Source organism: Dicentrarchus labrax, unplaced genomic scaffold (assembly GCF_905237075.1).
Source record: "Dicentrarchus labrax unplaced genomic scaffold, dlabrax2021, whole genome shotgun sequence".
Taxonomy (NCBI): Eukaryota; Metazoa; Chordata; class Actinopteri; family Moronidae; genus Dicentrarchus; species Dicentrarchus labrax.
Genome location: NW_026136715.1, coordinates 17558180 through 17574985, shown reverse-complemented (window position 1 = coordinate 17574985; position 16806 = coordinate 17558180). Strand labels below are relative to the sequence as shown.

The 16806-nt window shown below is 39.0% G+C and overlaps 4 protein-coding genes across 9 annotated transcripts in view; 1 reads left to right on the top strand and 3 right to left on the bottom strand.

The window, feature by feature from the left end:
• Positions 1-225: 225 nt before the first annotated feature.
• rbp7a (retinol binding protein 7a, cellular) lies at positions 226-1970 on the bottom strand. The gene is made up of 4 exons (XM_051426362.1): positions 1788-1970; positions 1310-1488; positions 1047-1148; positions 226-907 (listed from the first exon to the last, which is right to left on the bottom strand). Exons 1-4 carry the CDS (start codon positions 1858-1860, stop codon positions 848-850), a joined length of 414 nt encoding a protein of 137 aa, XP_051282322.1. The 5' UTR covers positions 1861-1970; the 3' UTR covers positions 226-847.
• Positions 1971-3186: 1216 nt separating this feature from the next.
• On the bottom strand, positions 3187-7998 carry nmnat1 (nicotinamide nucleotide adenylyltransferase 1). The gene is made up of 4 exons (XM_051426358.1): positions 7859-7998; positions 6649-6832; positions 5309-5433; positions 3187-4233 (listed from the first exon to the last, which is right to left on the bottom strand). The coding sequence occupies exons 1-4, from the start codon at positions 7971-7973 to the stop codon at positions 3833-3835; spliced, it is 825 nt and encodes a 274-aa protein (XP_051282318.1). The 5' UTR covers positions 7974-7998; the 3' UTR covers positions 3187-3832.
• lzic (leucine zipper and CTNNBIP1 domain containing) lies at positions 7893-12094 on the top strand. 3 transcript variants are annotated; one of them, XM_051426360.1, is made up of 7 exons: positions 7893-8034; positions 8987-9112; positions 9280-9415; positions 9556-9654; positions 9811-9906; positions 10147-10228; positions 10320-12094. In XM_051426360.1, the coding sequence occupies exons 2-7, from the start codon at positions 9012-9014 to the stop codon at positions 10373-10375; spliced, it is 570 nt and encodes a 189-aa protein (XP_051282320.1). In that variant the 5' UTR covers positions 7893-8034; positions 8987-9011; the 3' UTR covers positions 10376-12094. The 3 variants fall into 3 exon arrangements, with proteins under 3 accessions (XP_051282320.1, XP_051282319.1, XP_051282321.1); XM_051426359.1 differs by lacking the exon at positions 7893-8034 and adding an exon at positions 8490-8680; XM_051426361.1 differs by lacking the exon at positions 7893-8034 and adding an exon at positions 8777-8796.
• The window catches only part of clstn1 (calsyntenin 1), a 37228-nt gene continuing 32358 nt past the window's right edge, over positions 11937-16806 (bottom strand). For all 4 annotated transcript variants that reach the window (XM_051426354.1, XM_051426356.1, XM_051426355.1 and 1 more), the window contains one exon: positions 11937-15438. In XM_051426354.1, the coding sequence (XP_051282314.1) occupies positions 15244-15438 (195 nt within the window). In that variant the 3' untranslated portion in view covers positions 11937-15243. The remainder of the gene's footprint in view (positions 15439-16806) is intronic.

Here is a 16806-nt window from a genome sequence, read left to right as displayed (position 1 = left end):
CAGTCTGTGGGGCACAAGGTCACAACAAAGAGGTTTCATTGGGCTCTTCAGTTGTTCCTGGATGTTAGTACCAGTCAACGCTCTAGTTAGCTATAGATGTCAGATTATCTACGATGTACACCGTCAGGCCCATTGTGTTATATCACAGATTTATTATATCACAGTTCCTGCCTCATCATCATCATCATCAGTGGGTTGAATGATGACACAGGTCAGATCTATGAGTGAGCACACAATCAGAACAATATGTTTGTTTATTTCTGAAAATGATTGAACAACAAAATATGCCACTTCAGAACCCATTTTATGATACAAAATACACACAAAACGATCTTCCAAAGACCCTACACCGCACTTTCTGTTGTACATCGGGTATACATTTATTTACATGAATGAGGGTTTTTATTTTTTACAAATAGCTCAACCAAATGTCAGATGGACAGCACAAGCCAGTGTAAAGAAAGTGTGGTATCTCGAATAATCAGACAATAGATATTTAAGGAAACAGAAAGTTTGCACTAAACAGAGCCTGCATGGACACATTATTTTTCAGCCAGCTGAAAGGAGCCAAAAATGGGCTTGATGTTCAGTATTTTATTTTGTCTGAGCCCAAGCACCACTACACTGCAGACCAGTGTAGACCAGTATCTGACAAAACTAATGCGCTGATGCCATCTTGTGGTGGTGATCCGTACCGTGACAGGAAATTACTTCTGAGTCACTTTACAGAGAACATACCACAAACCTTTAGCGTGGTTTTGTCAGTAAGGGTTTAGAGCGGTGGATTTAACACATGATGTCTTTCATCACAGATTATCTTCTCCAGAAATAGAACTTTTATTCCTCTTCACTCATTCACTTTCTTCTTAAAAATCTGCTTGCAGACTTCTCCTTCACAGTACAACTCCTGTGGGGAAATAAGTCACAGATCTTTAATAAAATGTCATTAAAATGTGCAAGAATATAAGTGAGATAAAGTCAATCAATTTAGTTTTGTACATTATGTGAAATAAATAGGATTAAATGGTACATATTCATATTCTTACCAGATGTAGCTTGTCCTCTTCAATCCAGTGAGCCCAACCCCGGTTCTTCTTCTCTCCAGTCTGTTCACACACCAGTTTGTTTCCCTCCCATGCCACCAGTGACTGCACAGATCAGAGCAGCAAAGAGAAAATAAATCACAACACAGATCAGTTTTAGAATCACGAAGAAAAGTAAAAAAAAAAGCACAATCCAGAAAACACCTGCAGTCACTATACTTTTTAAAAATTTAAAGCACACTCTTCCATTAGCCATTCATCTTCACCTTGACATGTCTGTTGTCCAGCCCCTTGGTAAACTCTGGAAACTCCTGTCCCACTCTGAAGGGGACGGTGTAGTTTCGGAAGGTGCTGGAGGTTTTGATGATGTACTGGTCCCCCTTCTGCTCAATCACCTTCCTCAGCTTCAGCTTCAGAGCAACCTTTCGTAAACAAGGGCTGATACCTGGAACGACAGAAATGCATTTTAACTGAATGTACGGAGCACAAATCTGGTAGACAAATGCACCCACAAGCTGTGAACACATTCTCTTCCTCACACAGTCCCATGCATACCACTGCTACAAAATCAGAGCCAAATGCTTCATGTGTTTCACTCTTAGTGCTCTATTATATAATGTTGTGTTTGCTTGCAGTTTAGAGCACAATTAAAATAAGTGCAATATAAATGCAGACATCCCAAATCATTCATCAGAGATTTAATATCTGAGAACATTGTTGGATTAAAATAAAGACGAGACTTACCCAGTGCAATCATGTATCCTTCCAAGTTGACATTGCTGATGATGTCCCATGTACCACAAAGGCTGGCTGGCATTTTGATTACCTTTTTCTTCTTTTAGGTTGTGTGTGTGAATAAAATGTGATCCTCAACCTGTTGAGCTGATGAGCAGTTCAGAGAAGAGGCTGCTGTTTTATGAGAAACCTGGAGGTATAAAGGTAGGTGTTGCCCTGACCTCATTCGCTGTCACCTGAAGGCCATGTGAGGATGAAGGGAGGTGATCTCATCACTGCCACTGTGCAGAAGGGAAGCCAGACGGGTCAGACTGGTCTCACTGCACAGTTCACTGACAAATAAATACTTTTATTTTCCCTCAAGTGTCACACATTAATTGCACACAATTGAACATCAACAGGACAACTATGTTTACTTTTATGTTTGGAGGAAGGCTTTTTCCATTAAGGGTAATTATGATCCTTTGTGTTTGGTATTTCATTGTTTTATAGAAGCAGTGGATAGATTTGCATACAGTGTAGCTTTCTGCAAAACAACACTTTATCCATAAAAAAGAAAATAACATACACAACTACACTATACACTTATGGATAAGCAAATACTTGTTTTTTTTGTTGAGGTTAACAATATCTGTGTAATACAAGTCTATTCTTCCATTGCGCCAATCTAACTGTGGAATAAACTGCAAAGCAAACTGGAGTCAGACACCTGCTGTTTGTATGGAGATGGCCTATGTTATAAAAAATGACACACCTTTCTGGCAGATACCCTGGTATGCAGCGTTGGAGGAATTGATGCAACCTTCAGTTTGAAAGAAAATAAAAACCATGGAGCTTGTCCAAACATGATGATACAAGGTACTTGTTGTCCTTGTGACATCAACTAAGCAGAAAGCAGGTTAACAGCTGCGAGATGTAATGTAGAAAAACCTTGTCGGGGTTGTTTTCCATCCAAGACTCTACACATTAGTGACAGACGTTAATCAACATTTTCATACCATAAGCATGACTTTGTGATGTAATGAGCCACAGTCTTAACCCAGTTACTTTACACTGGGCCTTTTAAGTCTGAATGATGGATTTAGCTTTTTGATTTAATCAAATGCCTTCATTGCAACATTTAAAGTAAATGAATTAGGCACAAACTCTGATACTAATGTGCTGTAATCAGTTATACTTTCATTTCAGCACACTGCTTTCACAATGAGTCTTTAGTTTGGCTACACTTTGTTATTTCAGCCATTATCCTCTTTCAGTGATGATTACCGAAAAGATGAGTCAACCCCCTACCTGGCAAATTTTAATCAAGAAGGAAAGGTGTGAGTTTGTCACTTCCTTAACTGAAGATGTTAGCAGTTTCTTTTCTGTGAGACAATAGCATGCTAACAGCAATGAAAATCTCCCATGGTGGAAAACAAAGAGGGTTGTTTATTTCATTTACATTCAATACAAATCAGACTTTCATTTTTAAATCTGCAGCACTAAGTAAACATGTTTAAAACAAGTTATATTGCCTGCTTTTGCCTGAGGGAGTGAATGGGAAAAAATCCTGTTCTACTTACAAAAAATGTGAGTTGAGGAGTATATTGAAGCAAGTGGGAAAAAATGTGGTAAAGTCAGTAAAACAAGTAAAATGTATTTGTTCCTGATCATAGTTCATGTAATACCAAACATACGGTACGCTGTCTACTTCACACAAAATTGTGAATCCCTAGTTCAATAACCACACACTAGCTTTATTTCTAGTAATGCCGTTTAGATGACCTGCTAGTCGGTTGAACTGCTGCTCTCAGTTTTTGACTATTGTATATTTCCACACACACACACAAGCTAGTTTATAGTGAAGTGAAACTGTTACTAAATCACTTTACTCTGAAATATCTATGCAGGTTTATCATATAAAAACACACATTATTAGAAACAACTATTCTGTAGAGTAGGCACTGGTGGAAGCTTAAATAAACCCTATGAACTGTGTCTGGTTTGTTGTAAATTCACAGTAAACCCACAGCACTTCATGTAGACAGCTTCTGTTTCTGCAGCAGTAAACTTCTTCAGCTCGAGGAGGCAGCCGTGTTTCTCTGAAGAGGTGCGAGAACCACGTCTGCATTTTTCCGCTCGCTCTCAGCACTGTAGAGGTCGTTCTCTTGTATGTAGTGAACCACACTGTCTGGTAGCAGGTACCTGACGCTCCGGCCTCGGCGCAGTGCCCGGCGCACGTGAGTGGCTGAGATCTCGTTGGTCACCCATTCGTGGACCACTTGGATGTTCTTGCGATACTTCCACAGCATGTCTGATTGGTGGATGAACTTGTGGGGGTCGTTGCCGCTGCGGGTGATACAAACCAAACCGTAGCGGCCCACAATCTCAGCGATATCTTCCTGCTTCCACATATTGGGGATCCCAAAGGACTCCAGGACATCAGCTCCACACAGCAACATGAGCTGAGCGCCATCTGAGCATGCAGAGAGAAAAGAGTTCTTAATCTTATTTGTATGTCTTAACAAAGTGTTTAAAAGCACTGGTTCTCAACTGGGACTCACATTTTCCCGTGGTCAATAATCGCTAGTCACTTAGACACATACAATTCAAACCAAGGACCTTTTTTTTTTTTTTTTTTTAAATGTCATCATGACCTTTTATTAAACATAAAATATCTAAATGTTTTACTGCATGTTGCTGATTCTTATGAATAAAATATCATAACTGAATAACTACACACAAAATAATTAAGGGCTACAAAACAGGTTTTCACTTAACAGACATTTGTGGAATCTTTTCTGTCGAAACAGAAGTCAGAAATCAGATAGCTAAGCATTTAAATTAGAAAATTAAAATTTAATTTGAAAGAAGAGGAGAATATAACAGTTCGAGAATGGTAAGGTAAAACAACAAGAAACATTAAGTATATAAAGAAGCCTTCTCACAAAAGAATAATGTAGAAAGGGACGTTTCAGATGTCTTGTCTCTAATCTCAGTGTATAGTGTAGTTAAATTATGATGGAGGTCTTTGCTCTCTGTTAGTGGGCAATGCTGGGAAAACCTTGAGCTAGATCAATCAGTGCTCTGCAGACTCTTTTAAAACAAATTGTGATTAAGAGTTGAAAATAGTTATGATTTACTAACATCTTATTGACTCTTGGCACAGCGTTCACTTCTCCTGCTCATGTATATAATTCTGAGCAGTGCAGAGATTCCCACGTTATAAACCTCTTCTCACTAGTGTGAAGAATGTTGTAACATACCTGGCCGCTATGTTCACTATTTGTGTCACTAATGTTCTGAGGCTCGTGACTTGCTGTCTGACACCTCCCCTGTCTTTACTGTAGGTGGTGTGATTGGGTGTCACCTACCACACAACTCTACACCACACCTTTAAGCCATTGTCTCCTGTTATGAGTTAAGCTGAAAACAGTAAATGATGAATACAGTGGAAGCAGGATCCAACTTGTCATGGATCAGGGATCGGACAAGGGAGGGGTTGACTGAGAGAACAATACTTAAGTTTCACAATCGTACACATGACCTACCTCTCTTTTTGTGATGAGATGAACCTTCAAAATAATTCTCCTGTATACGTCTCTTTTTTGCGTACTTGACTGTGTCCACATCATCATTGTTCTGCTCTGCTGCAAGCAGTTCGTCATAGTGATGCCTACGCGGACACAGACAAAATTATTCTAACATTAAAATATCAAGGGAAATATCTGTCATATTGTCAGTATTCACCAACACACTTCCTCTTCATGTCATACGGTGGCTGTGAATAAGAGGTTTTGGGAAATCAAACGGCAAATAAATGCCCTGTGACTTCCTTATGTCTCTGTGAAAACTTCAATCAAATTTCAACTTAAAGTTTAGCTTCATTTGTTTGGAACTTACAGTTTTTTAGATTTTTTATTTACCATCAACATCCAATAATATATATATATTTTTAAATATCAAATTATAAAATTACAATTCAGTGATTTCTTTGTTCAGTAAAATACCCATATGTAAAATCCCTGTTCCTCAGTAGGCAACAGAATTCAATGTGGTATTGACTGAAACACAACAATCCACAGTTCAAACAAGTTTTCTCCTCTTTATACAGGAACATTTAAAAAACAGAGAGTGTGTACCAGCAATACTTTCAGTCTGTCTAATCTAATCCTCCTAATCCATGTTGCCACATTGTGGTAGAAAACGGACAACGTTGTCAACATTTCTTCAGCTCATGTATTGTTTTTAGTGACAAATAATTAAAAGAAAAGGCTGTTAAGGAAAACGTTAAAATGTAATGTCATTTATTGCCCTAAAGAGCAATGATGTCACATATCAAGTCTTTGAAAGCTTTAACCTTGAAAATCCATGTGTGATATGGATTTAGAGCTAGCCTTAGAGAGTGATAGAGTACATGGACTGAAGGGAGACTGTGTGGCACTGAAAATTAAGAACTTTATGATCCTAAGTATAACTAAAAGGGCTTTAATGCACGGTATGTATGAACAGCACAGATGACATGATAAAAGAGTAACTATAATGTCTGGTGAATTCACTTAACATTTGTACCAACTGAACGCAACCATTCATCACGTCGAATCTTAAACTGCTAGAGGGGCTGTAAATCATTAGTTTAACAGTCACTACTACCTGCTGTGGTTATGTCAGATTTGAAGAATGGGTGGCCTGAGGTGTAGTCATTGATGATGAGGAATCAGAGGAAAACAAGCAAGGAAACTGTGATTAGTGCTGAGTCGCCTGATGGGTCGTGTCTCAGATTCTTTGGCAGATTTCCTTACATCTATCTTAACAACTCAACACCCTACTAGCCTTGCCTGTAGCAAGCACATGCACTGCCACTAACAAGGCATACGAACTGTTAACGTACCGAATAACTTTTGCTGTCTCCACCCAATCCGGCTGCAAGCTCTCCCAGGAATCTACTGTGATCCAGTCTGAGCTCTCTGTGGCCAATCTGGCCATCTCCAGTCGGTGGCAGGCCTCAATCAATCCCTTCTTCTTATAGCCATCACCCACCGGAGAGATGATGCCTTTCACCACTCTGTACTGACCTTGGACATTAAAGAAGGGGTGTGAAAGGATGGTTTACAGTAATAGCAAGGGGTTCTGCAGGTTTGAACAGGTTAAATTTAAAATGTTTTAAGACCATTATGAAGCAATTTAAGACCTATTTCACGTTACTTGCATGTCCCTGCAAGTAACATTAAATTCATTAATCCAATCAATGACATTTTTAAGATCTGTCTAGATCACATTTAAGTTATTTTAAGGCCCCCTGGCCCCCACAAATAGATTTTAAGAAAATTCTGAATTAAAAAGAATAATTTTTTATACATTCAAGTCACGATTTAACAGAGTTTCTCACCTCTAGTGGGCTCCAGCAGTGGTGAAATATATCTAAAAGTGCCGTATTTTAAGGTAATTCATTCTACTATTCAACCAGGTTTAAGGGGGACATTGTGCACTTTTTACTCCACTACATTTTGTTTGGCAGCTTTATGGATTAAGATTCTACATTAAAAGCACATGATCCGTTTGTAAAATACGATGCACTGTTAAAGTTTAAACTACCCAACACTACATTAAGTAGTTAAAATGAGCTCAACCACTAAACTATTACAAGTTTATGCATCAGTAATAATAATCTGATAATGTAATATATATCATGATATGACTGACATTTCCTTTAGCAATGTTGCTGCTAATAACTGGTACTTTTTACTTAGGTAAAGTTAATGAATGCAGGACGTAATGTAATAGATATATTGGAGTATTTTACATTATTGCATTCCTATATTTACTTAAGTTAAACTTAAATACTCCAGCCACCTCTGATATCCAGCCACAGAAAGGGTCTAGCTCAGGTTTTGAGGTATCAGCCTCTGAGACTTACCCCACTGCAGTAATAGTACTTTTTCAATGCAGTGAGCACCACAAACAAAATCCCACTCCATTCATGGGGTGGAAACAGAAAGTAAACACTATCTGCGTGGCAGAGATGTGAGGTGAAAGTAATAATTAGAGAGAACCAACCACTTTAAAGAGAAGAGAGAGGTGTAATTCTCATTTCACTCCACCTGTGTCTTCCAGATGATCTCGAGCTAGTTCAAACATCCTCAGGTGCATGTTGGTGACGGGGTTGAAGGACCCACAGGCCAGCAGGACCACTTTGGTTATACTCTGACCCTCCATGCCTCATTCTGGGGCTGGGTTTACTCTGCAACAGTCAACATGAGGAGGAACAACACACACTGTGAGTCGGTCAACTGTCTTCGAGGCTCACATGTGCCACAGTGCCACAGTGCCTCTGTGTCTCCGCTGTACCAGAGTGAATGACTGTGTGGAAACACGTTAGTAAAACCCAAATATAACGTTAGCTTCATTTAACGTTAGCACTTTCATTAGATTATAACCAGTAGCTAAAGTTAGCTTTGACTGTAACCAGGCAACGCGTGCTTGCCGCCATGTCTAAAGGTACAGGTTGCAGACGGAACATGAGCTCAAAACTGAGCTTAGACAACAGAGGAGGACGGTTTCTAAAGAGTGAAAACATGTTAAATATTAATTGTACTACCAGGAGGAACAGCGGCGTTCAGCTGCGGCTGCTTCCTGTACGGACGTTATGGACCACGGTCAGATCGAGAGCTCTGATTGGACAGGACCAACCCGGAAGCAGAGAGCCGCACCCACAGTCAGGAGCTACGTTCACAATCACAAATCCACAAGCGCCTCGACCAACACTGTTTTAAGACCGCATTTGAAAGTATTTTTTGACATTATTTTCACTGAATTATAAAAAAAAGTTGATTCATTTTATTTTAATGTGCGCTCGTGAAGCTGATGCAGATATTTATCTTAGCGCACGACTGATCTGAGATCTGCTTTTAAACAGAGACCCGGTGAGTTGTTTTGTTTTAGCATGCTAACGTTAGCTACTCTGCTAACTGAACAACTTTGTTTCACAGTTGAGGTGAGATCGCTCGGTGTGAGCCTCCAGCACATATATCCAGCCGCGGTTCGTCAATAGTTGGTGTCTCACTAAATGTTGAAGAGTATTGTCGTAATTTATGCTCAAACAACGTCATTCTGAAGCGGTCTACATAGCATGCTAGGTTGACGTTGAGTTATCTGTGGTATACTGTGGCAGTAATACTCAGTGAGACTCATGTCTTGGTCGGCTCTGTTCTGTTTCTGTTTCTCTACAGGTTGGAAATACGGTTTTAACTAAGGATGGCTTCGCGCGGGAAATCAGAAACTGGAAAATTAAGGCAGAATATGGAAGAGCAACTTGACAGACTGATGCAGCAGCTTCAGGATCTGGAAGAATGCAGGTGCACTGTGGAGACATGAGTTAAATACACATGTGTAGAGGCTCTTCACTGAATGATCAAATGTGATTATTGTAGCTGGCAAGCAATGATCTAGTCTGTCATAAAGCATTTCTGTATGTGTTTTTGTGACACTGTTTTGTTTCTCATCCTTTCTTTGTTTCATCCAGAGAAGAACTGGATGAGGACGAGTATGAGGAGACAAAAAAGGAAACCTTGGAACAGCTGAGTGAATTCAATGACTCCCTGAAGAAGATCATGACAGGAGACATGACACTTGTGGATGAGCTCAGTGGAATGCAACTGGTACGGATAATCAATGGATAACTACTGTGTATAGAGGGTGACTTAAAGAGGTTGCAGCTTTTAGAACAAGTAACTTAAAACAATCCACTATTAAAAGGTGATTGGTGAAATGTACATTTTTATTTTTTTTTCAATGTCAGGCGATCCAGGCTGCCATCAGCCAAGCATTCAAAACTCCAGAAGTGATCCGACTTTTTGCAAAGAAACAGCCAGGACAGCTGAGAACCAGGCTAGCAGAGGTTTGTACTGCAACGTCAAAGATATGATTGTGATTGTTTAATGCACAGTTGTTGAGTATATATGTTAAATCCAAATGCTCACTCACTCCACAGTGTCAGTATCTGTGTGTAGCTCGGCCTGAAATTTGTCCAACCAGTGTGTGACATTCTGTGCAGATGGACCGAGATGTCATCGTGGGGAAACTGTCGCGGGATGTGTACACACAGCAGAAAATGGAAATCCTCACAGCCTTGAGAAAACTTGGAGAGAAGGTGAGGAACGCTCACAGCAGAGATGTGATGTTTTTTTCCGTCGGTTCGTGGATGATTCAGAGGCTTGTGCTCATAAATCCACATGAGCTCTTAAAGTCGCACAGACTTATTTTAGTCATGTCACAGCAGCAGGCCTCAATCTAACTTTAGAAAGAGCTGGAACATTTTAAACATGCTATAGTTGTCTGACCAAAGCTTGTATTAACAATTCCCTATTTTTGTTTCCGGCTGGTTTGATAGCTCACTTCGGAGGATGAGACTTTTCTCACTGAAAATGCCACAGCTACTCTGAGCCAGTTTGAAAAAGTGACTGCAAACTTAGGTGAGAATAAAGATGCAATTTCACTGAAATGTTTACTAACAGAATTATTGGTTACACATTAATATTGATCTTGTTTTGCCTTTTCTTTCAGGATCTGAAGACAAGATTATGGCTTTAGCTAGTTCTGGTGTGAAAACCAAGACATAGTAATTCTACGAAATGTTCATTTTAACTCTCTCTACCAAGAAAGCAATGTACCAATTGATCATTGATTTTGTAAATAATCAGTGCACTTCTATGTGTTAACACTTTTTAACAGTATTGTTTTATATCCTGCAACTTTTGTAAATGTCTTTTATTTGTCCAGATAGGTGTAATAGTGTATTATAGGTACGAGCGTGGGATTTGTTGAATATGAAGATGTACATGAATGTGAAGGATAGTCAAGGCAGTTCAAGAGAAATATTCTGTTGTGATTTGTGCTGCGTTTCTTGTTGGTTGCTGTAATGTAATTTGAACTAAACTGTGCTGTGTACAGGGATTAGGACAAAATAACAGAAATACTGCCAGAAAGAGAACTTTGAAGTAACTAAATTACACTACAGAGGCACTAACACTAGTAGGTCAATTTGTATGCAGTACACATACAGTATGACTTGACAATGTGCAGCAGTTCAAACATATCTGACAATCACTTCTTTTAGTGTGTTTTCAAAGCAATGTACATCCAGTTTCCTATTTCAGATTTAAATCTGTTTGTCTTAATAAAACATATGCTTTTTATTGGCCTCTTAAAGTCAGTGTATATAAGAGGACTGCCATTTTGAAAGTGAATTCATCCCGTGCAACTCCAGTATTAAGATGCACGACGAGTTGAAACAAGCGCCAATCTGGATGGAAAAAAAATTAGTCTTTTGACCAGTTTGCCTGGAATGTGATCAGAAATCCTCTGAATGGATTAGATGCCATCTGCTAAACGTTGCGGAGGGTCTTGAGATGGTTTCAGCATCCATCTCATGGGAGTGATTCAGTTTGATTAATAGTCTGTGTGGACGTTTAACAGCCAAGGAACATGAGGTCACTTTACAGTGCCAGATGCATTCTGCACTGTTGTTCATGTCCTCGCTCTGCAGAACGATAAAAAAATAATGAACAGGATGAAATAAAAACACTTTCCAATCTCTTCAAATGCCAGATGTAAGAGTGATTGAGCTGTTTTAGAGAATGTAATCAATGGCTGTTCGAAGGATAGAGTACGTTCAGCACACATTTTAAATACACATTGAGGACTACATCTTGTCTGGTTCTGGATATTTATGTTGTTTCTATTATTTTGTCCGCACTCCTATATTTATTGATTATCAAGCATTTCAAACTGCTTTAGCTGACAGCTATAATTATAAATTTGCAGTATTCAAGTTCAATATTGCCTTCGTATTTCATTTTCATATTTAGTTCAGAAGATGTAGAATTTAATGTCACAATGTTTACACCATTGATCATAATTGATATTCAGCTTTGAATGTTTGTTTCTCTGTAAATAAATCAATGATCATTGTTTTAATTATTCATGTTTTACTTGTTAAATGATGTTGCACCTTTTTGGGTCTTAGATCATTTTTTATTTTCACCACCAGAGGACACTAATGCTCAAGATTTAACCCACTTTCAGCAGCACTACTCAGGGCGTATACCACCAGCACTGTCTACCCCAGTGATACACTTACAGTGTGAGTGATTACTAAGGAAAAACAAGAGCAGACAGAAGTTATACCCCATCTTATCATCCTTTATTTTGTTTACGAGCAAGCATCAACTTCACTACAATTTGCCTTTTAATTGGTAGAAAAGTGAGAGCAGCTCCAACAAGCACAAAGGAAGCATTCAACCGTTCTGAAAACATTGCCACCATCCATTTTGAGCAAATTTTTAAAAGAAAAAAAAATAAACAAAAAAAAAACATTTGGACGTGTGAAACAGACAATCTGAGAATCAGTAGTGTATCACGTCTCCTTCCTCACTCCAGTCTCACAACCCCACATGGAACATACACAAACTTGTGGTTCATGCAAAGTAAATTCCCCTTACATCTTAGTGTTATTACAGTATGGCTGCATTTCAGTTTGTTAGGCAGTGACATTCAATTCAACCAACTTACACTTAGCTCAGGGGCTGATCAGAAAGCAATAAACCCAGAAAACTGGAGATGGTGAAGTCACTGTGGAGACTTGACTTTGGAGTCAGTGTGCACGTATCAGTGACCCATGGTATTGTACTTTGAAACTGTAGATGAAATGTGGACATCGAGTGTTTGACATAATGAAACAGAATTTCGGAGTTGACAGGCTTATAACTCTGGTGAATTTCATGCTGCCCTCAAAATCATTTCTCAACAACTCAGGCAATAGGACACTGTTCAAAATTACCTTCCACTATACACAAATAGGTGAGTTAACAGTATACCCATGTATGCTGCCAAAGCAATTTCATAATGTACTGTACATATTTTTAAAGGTGGATTCCGTCAATGATTTAGTACAATATCTATAGAAGATACAATATGGATCTACTTCCTCTACACATCAACATGGACACATGACATCTATGTAAAACGTTTTTCACTTTTAATAAAACTAGCGGTGGACTATTGTTACGACAAACTGAAAGAAAACGTAATCCCCAGCCCTGTAAGAAATCTAGCTTTAAACAAATACAAATAAAAAACAACAAAATTGCCACAAATAAAAGAGCACGGATGAGTGTTTTTTTTTTTTGTTAGACCTGCTAAATTACGCTATGATCGGAAAAAGGCACTCCCATCTCAGCCGGCTCAGACCTGGCCCCCTTTTTTACAAGTCCAAGTCATCATGGAGGGGAGACTGTTCACTACATTTCCACCACACACCTCTTAAAAAATTATAAATTAATTGAAGCTAAGAGACACAACTGTGCAACTCAAACCCTCAAAAGAAACTGTCTCCAGAAAGAGCCTTGAATGTGATTTTAAATTAAATTTTGGCCTCTGAAAGTAGACTTGCATGCAAAATATGAGACTCACAACATTTCTAATCCTGGAACACTCTGTTCACTTAACTGCCCCGAAATCTGATTTGCTGTAATTAATGCAGGTTTGGGAGACGTTAACATTTTACTTGGTACCCAAAAACATGACACAAACACTAAATAGTTACGTGTGAAGGTACATTTGTGTCTGGTTTTTGTGAAAGATATATACAACAGTGATGGACAACAGTGTCTGAGAGGAGATAGAGGTTGGACACATTTTCCCAATCAATTGTATAAGCTTTATACTAATACCAGATGGAAAATAAGTTTACCAAATGTAAACAAATATCTTAGAACAACTCTACAGTACAGTTCCATGTACAATAAAATCTAGTGGTCTACTGCAAAAAAATATTTCATTTTAAGATTCAAACAAGATTCATTTATAAAGTGTTTTCCTTTTGTAAACTATGCAGTCATACCCTCTGTTGTAATTCCTTAAAGTACGATAAAGACGGTGCTTAATTTGCAAAAGGAAACCAGTTTAAAAATGCATCTAATAAAGGTTTTATTGTTTCAGGTTAAATAGCCGTGCCACTGTAAATAAACTTGCAACAAAGCAATCCTGAAAGTACTTTCATTTCACTTCTCTCCCCCAAAACAATGCCAGCAACTGCACTATTCGGGCTCCACTAAAGCTCCGTCTGTCATAAATCTGCTCTTTCAGTAGTCTGAAGGGTTTTTTCCTTCCTACTTCTGTCAGCAAAGCAGGACTGGGATACGGACGAAGGGCTTTTTAAAGCTGCTGAGGAAATCTCTCGACTTGTCCAAATACACTGGCAGAAATGTTAGTACCCATATTTCCAGATCGACAGCACTACAGTACCTGCTGGCCTGGTGTTTGTACTGTTCCACACAAAATGTCGATTTGTACATTAGCATTTCTCTGAGTATGATTACCCTGAACAAAAAGAAAATCCCTTCTGTACAACAATGAGATCTATTGGGAATGAAATACACTGACACCTGGAGTAGAGCATTGCCACCTGTGCAAGCAAAGCAAAGCATGTATGAAGCTGAAACCATCGACCAGTCCTCTCTACGAGAAAGCAAAAGAACTAATTTTCCTCTTTGCAAAAAAAAAAAAGAAAAGACAAAATGGACACCACTTTGTCATGGAAACCTCCGCTTAACAGTCCTGGGTTTCTCATCGTGAAGCAGACATTTTTGTACAAGCAAGATGGAACAGCTTTTGCAGAAATTTAGCGACATGCTACAGCCTCTGTGACACAAATATTCTACATTACGTACTGCGTCATTTTAGATATTGGACCCCATTGAGTAGGCCTTCACTAACACATTGACTAATTACATGGTTTCTTTATATTTACAAAATCTTTAAAAAGCAATTTATTTCTCTACACATATGACTTCTCAAATAGCCTCATGCACTAAAAGAAAGGAAAAAGAAAAGAAAAAAAGCGGTCTACTTGTTAAAAGCATCATTTTGTTTCACTGTGGACTACAAGTCAAGAGAACTCAAGTCAAAGCTATACGTGAGTTTAGCGGCAAACAAATCTAAAAGCATTACGCAAAGAATATACATTAGGGGGAAAAAATTCTCCATTTGAAAGCCTTTACTTCAGAGAGAAAACAAAAAGTGCAGGGTTGGCTTCCTCACACATTTCAAAACAAAATGTAGGCCAAGTTTTCCTGGGAATTAAAATATAATAAATAAAAAAATAAACAGTAAAAATCAGCAATCCGGTGATGACTACACTACACTGAGTACCACCACTAAGATAACAACAGGAAAACCTTGACCATATATATGTTGAAGGGAATTTTTGTTTTTGTTTTTTGTATTATTTTTTTTTTACATCATGGCTCCTTGGACATGAAACTGTAGGGGGGTGGGGAGTGTGTGTGGAGCGGTGAGTGTGAGTTGGTGATGTGTGTGTCTGTGAGCTTGTGTTGAGTGGTGTGTGTGTGTGTGTGTGTGTGTGTGTGTGTGTGTGTGTGTGTGCTCTGTGTGTGTGTGTGTGTGTGTGTGTGTGTGTTCTAGTGCTCTAGTAGGTGAGGGTGGAGTCGTCCCACTCCAGCTGCTGCTGTCTGCTGGCCCCCTGCTGGTCCTCTGGCTCCCCGCCCTCCTCGTCTTCGCTGCTCTCTGACTCAGCGCTTGTGATGTCATCTTCCTCCTCTCCATCCTCGCTCTCCTCCTCCTCTTCCTCCTCCTCCTCGCTGCTGTGCTGGTCCTCGTACGTCTGCGTTATAGACAGAGGGAGAGAGGGGTGGGGTTGTTTGTGAAGAGTCACTTTCTGAGACTAAACTGCTCCTTCATGTGTTACAGCTTCATCCGTTTTTTTTCAAATAATAAGACCTAATGTTGCATTAACTAACATGCACATATTAACATCCTCCTTCAAATGTGTCTTAGATAACTCTTTATTCTTTTATTCAAAATAGTAAAGCACTCCACTTGTGTTTTAGGTTTTATCAGGAATAAAAGACCACATGCAGGCTTAATTATTTTTCTGATGGTGTAGAAAGCATTTTGAGCCATCAAACATGTCTGAGTGTCTTGACTTGCATTGGTCTGGGACACGTCTTTTTCTCCCAGTGCAATCATGATGTGATGATGTGATCTTATGGTGTTAATTATTCTACATATGTTTGTTGTCAAAGTGAACATATGAGTTTGATTGCAGGCGTGAGCTGCAACATCCCCTGGTGACCTCTGCTGGATGTCCTTCCCCTAAAATGCTCTAAATATTATAAAGAACACATATGGGTTTGGTCTCAATGCAAAACAGTGTGGACGTTGCTCAGTCCATTGCCTGGTTTATGTTATTTTGCTTTTGCCTTTATCATGGCATAAACTGAAAAATGTCACTAATGATTTAAATCATATAGCTGTATAGCAGTGGTGGGCCCTGGAGCCACTTCAATTTAAATTTCAATACAGGAAAATCCTGTAACAGGAAGACAGTGAATTGCACATGGAACACTGATGTTAACCAACCTGACTGGTTTGTGATGTTGGTGTCACTTAGTAGTGTGATGTGATTTTAGGCTGACAGTTGCTTTTTCCTTCAGCACCCATAAGCTGCTTTTAATTTAGAAGATGGTTGTCAGACTAGTTTGAACCTCTCAGCTGGCTGCAGTGGTATATGGGTGTACTTCAGGACACTGTGACATCACTGATGGGTTAAAAGGTACAACAGAGCACATTTCTGAAAAACCCCAGTGGAGATGATACAGGCCTGAAACTTTCAACTACAGACAGAAGCAGATCACTGCTTTTCAACCTGGTGCCAGTTACTGGGCTATTCAGTTATCAGCATGAAAGGGAGAATGATAAATTAGTTGCAGGCCCACATAATAACTCAAAAAGGCATGAATTCACTGTGCAGATATTTATATGCCTGCCTACAAGCTGACTCATTAAAAAAATTCACTTTGGTGTTTTGGAAGACCAAAATATTGGAGCTGCATTCTTGGCTTGGGCACAAAAAAAAAAAGCTCTAAATCTGCATGAGACCAACTGGTTGCAGAAGATGCGATATTGATATACGGGTTCTTTTATTCTAAATAGCAAAACAACAAGTCTCTCTCCTGTGCATGAGCACTCA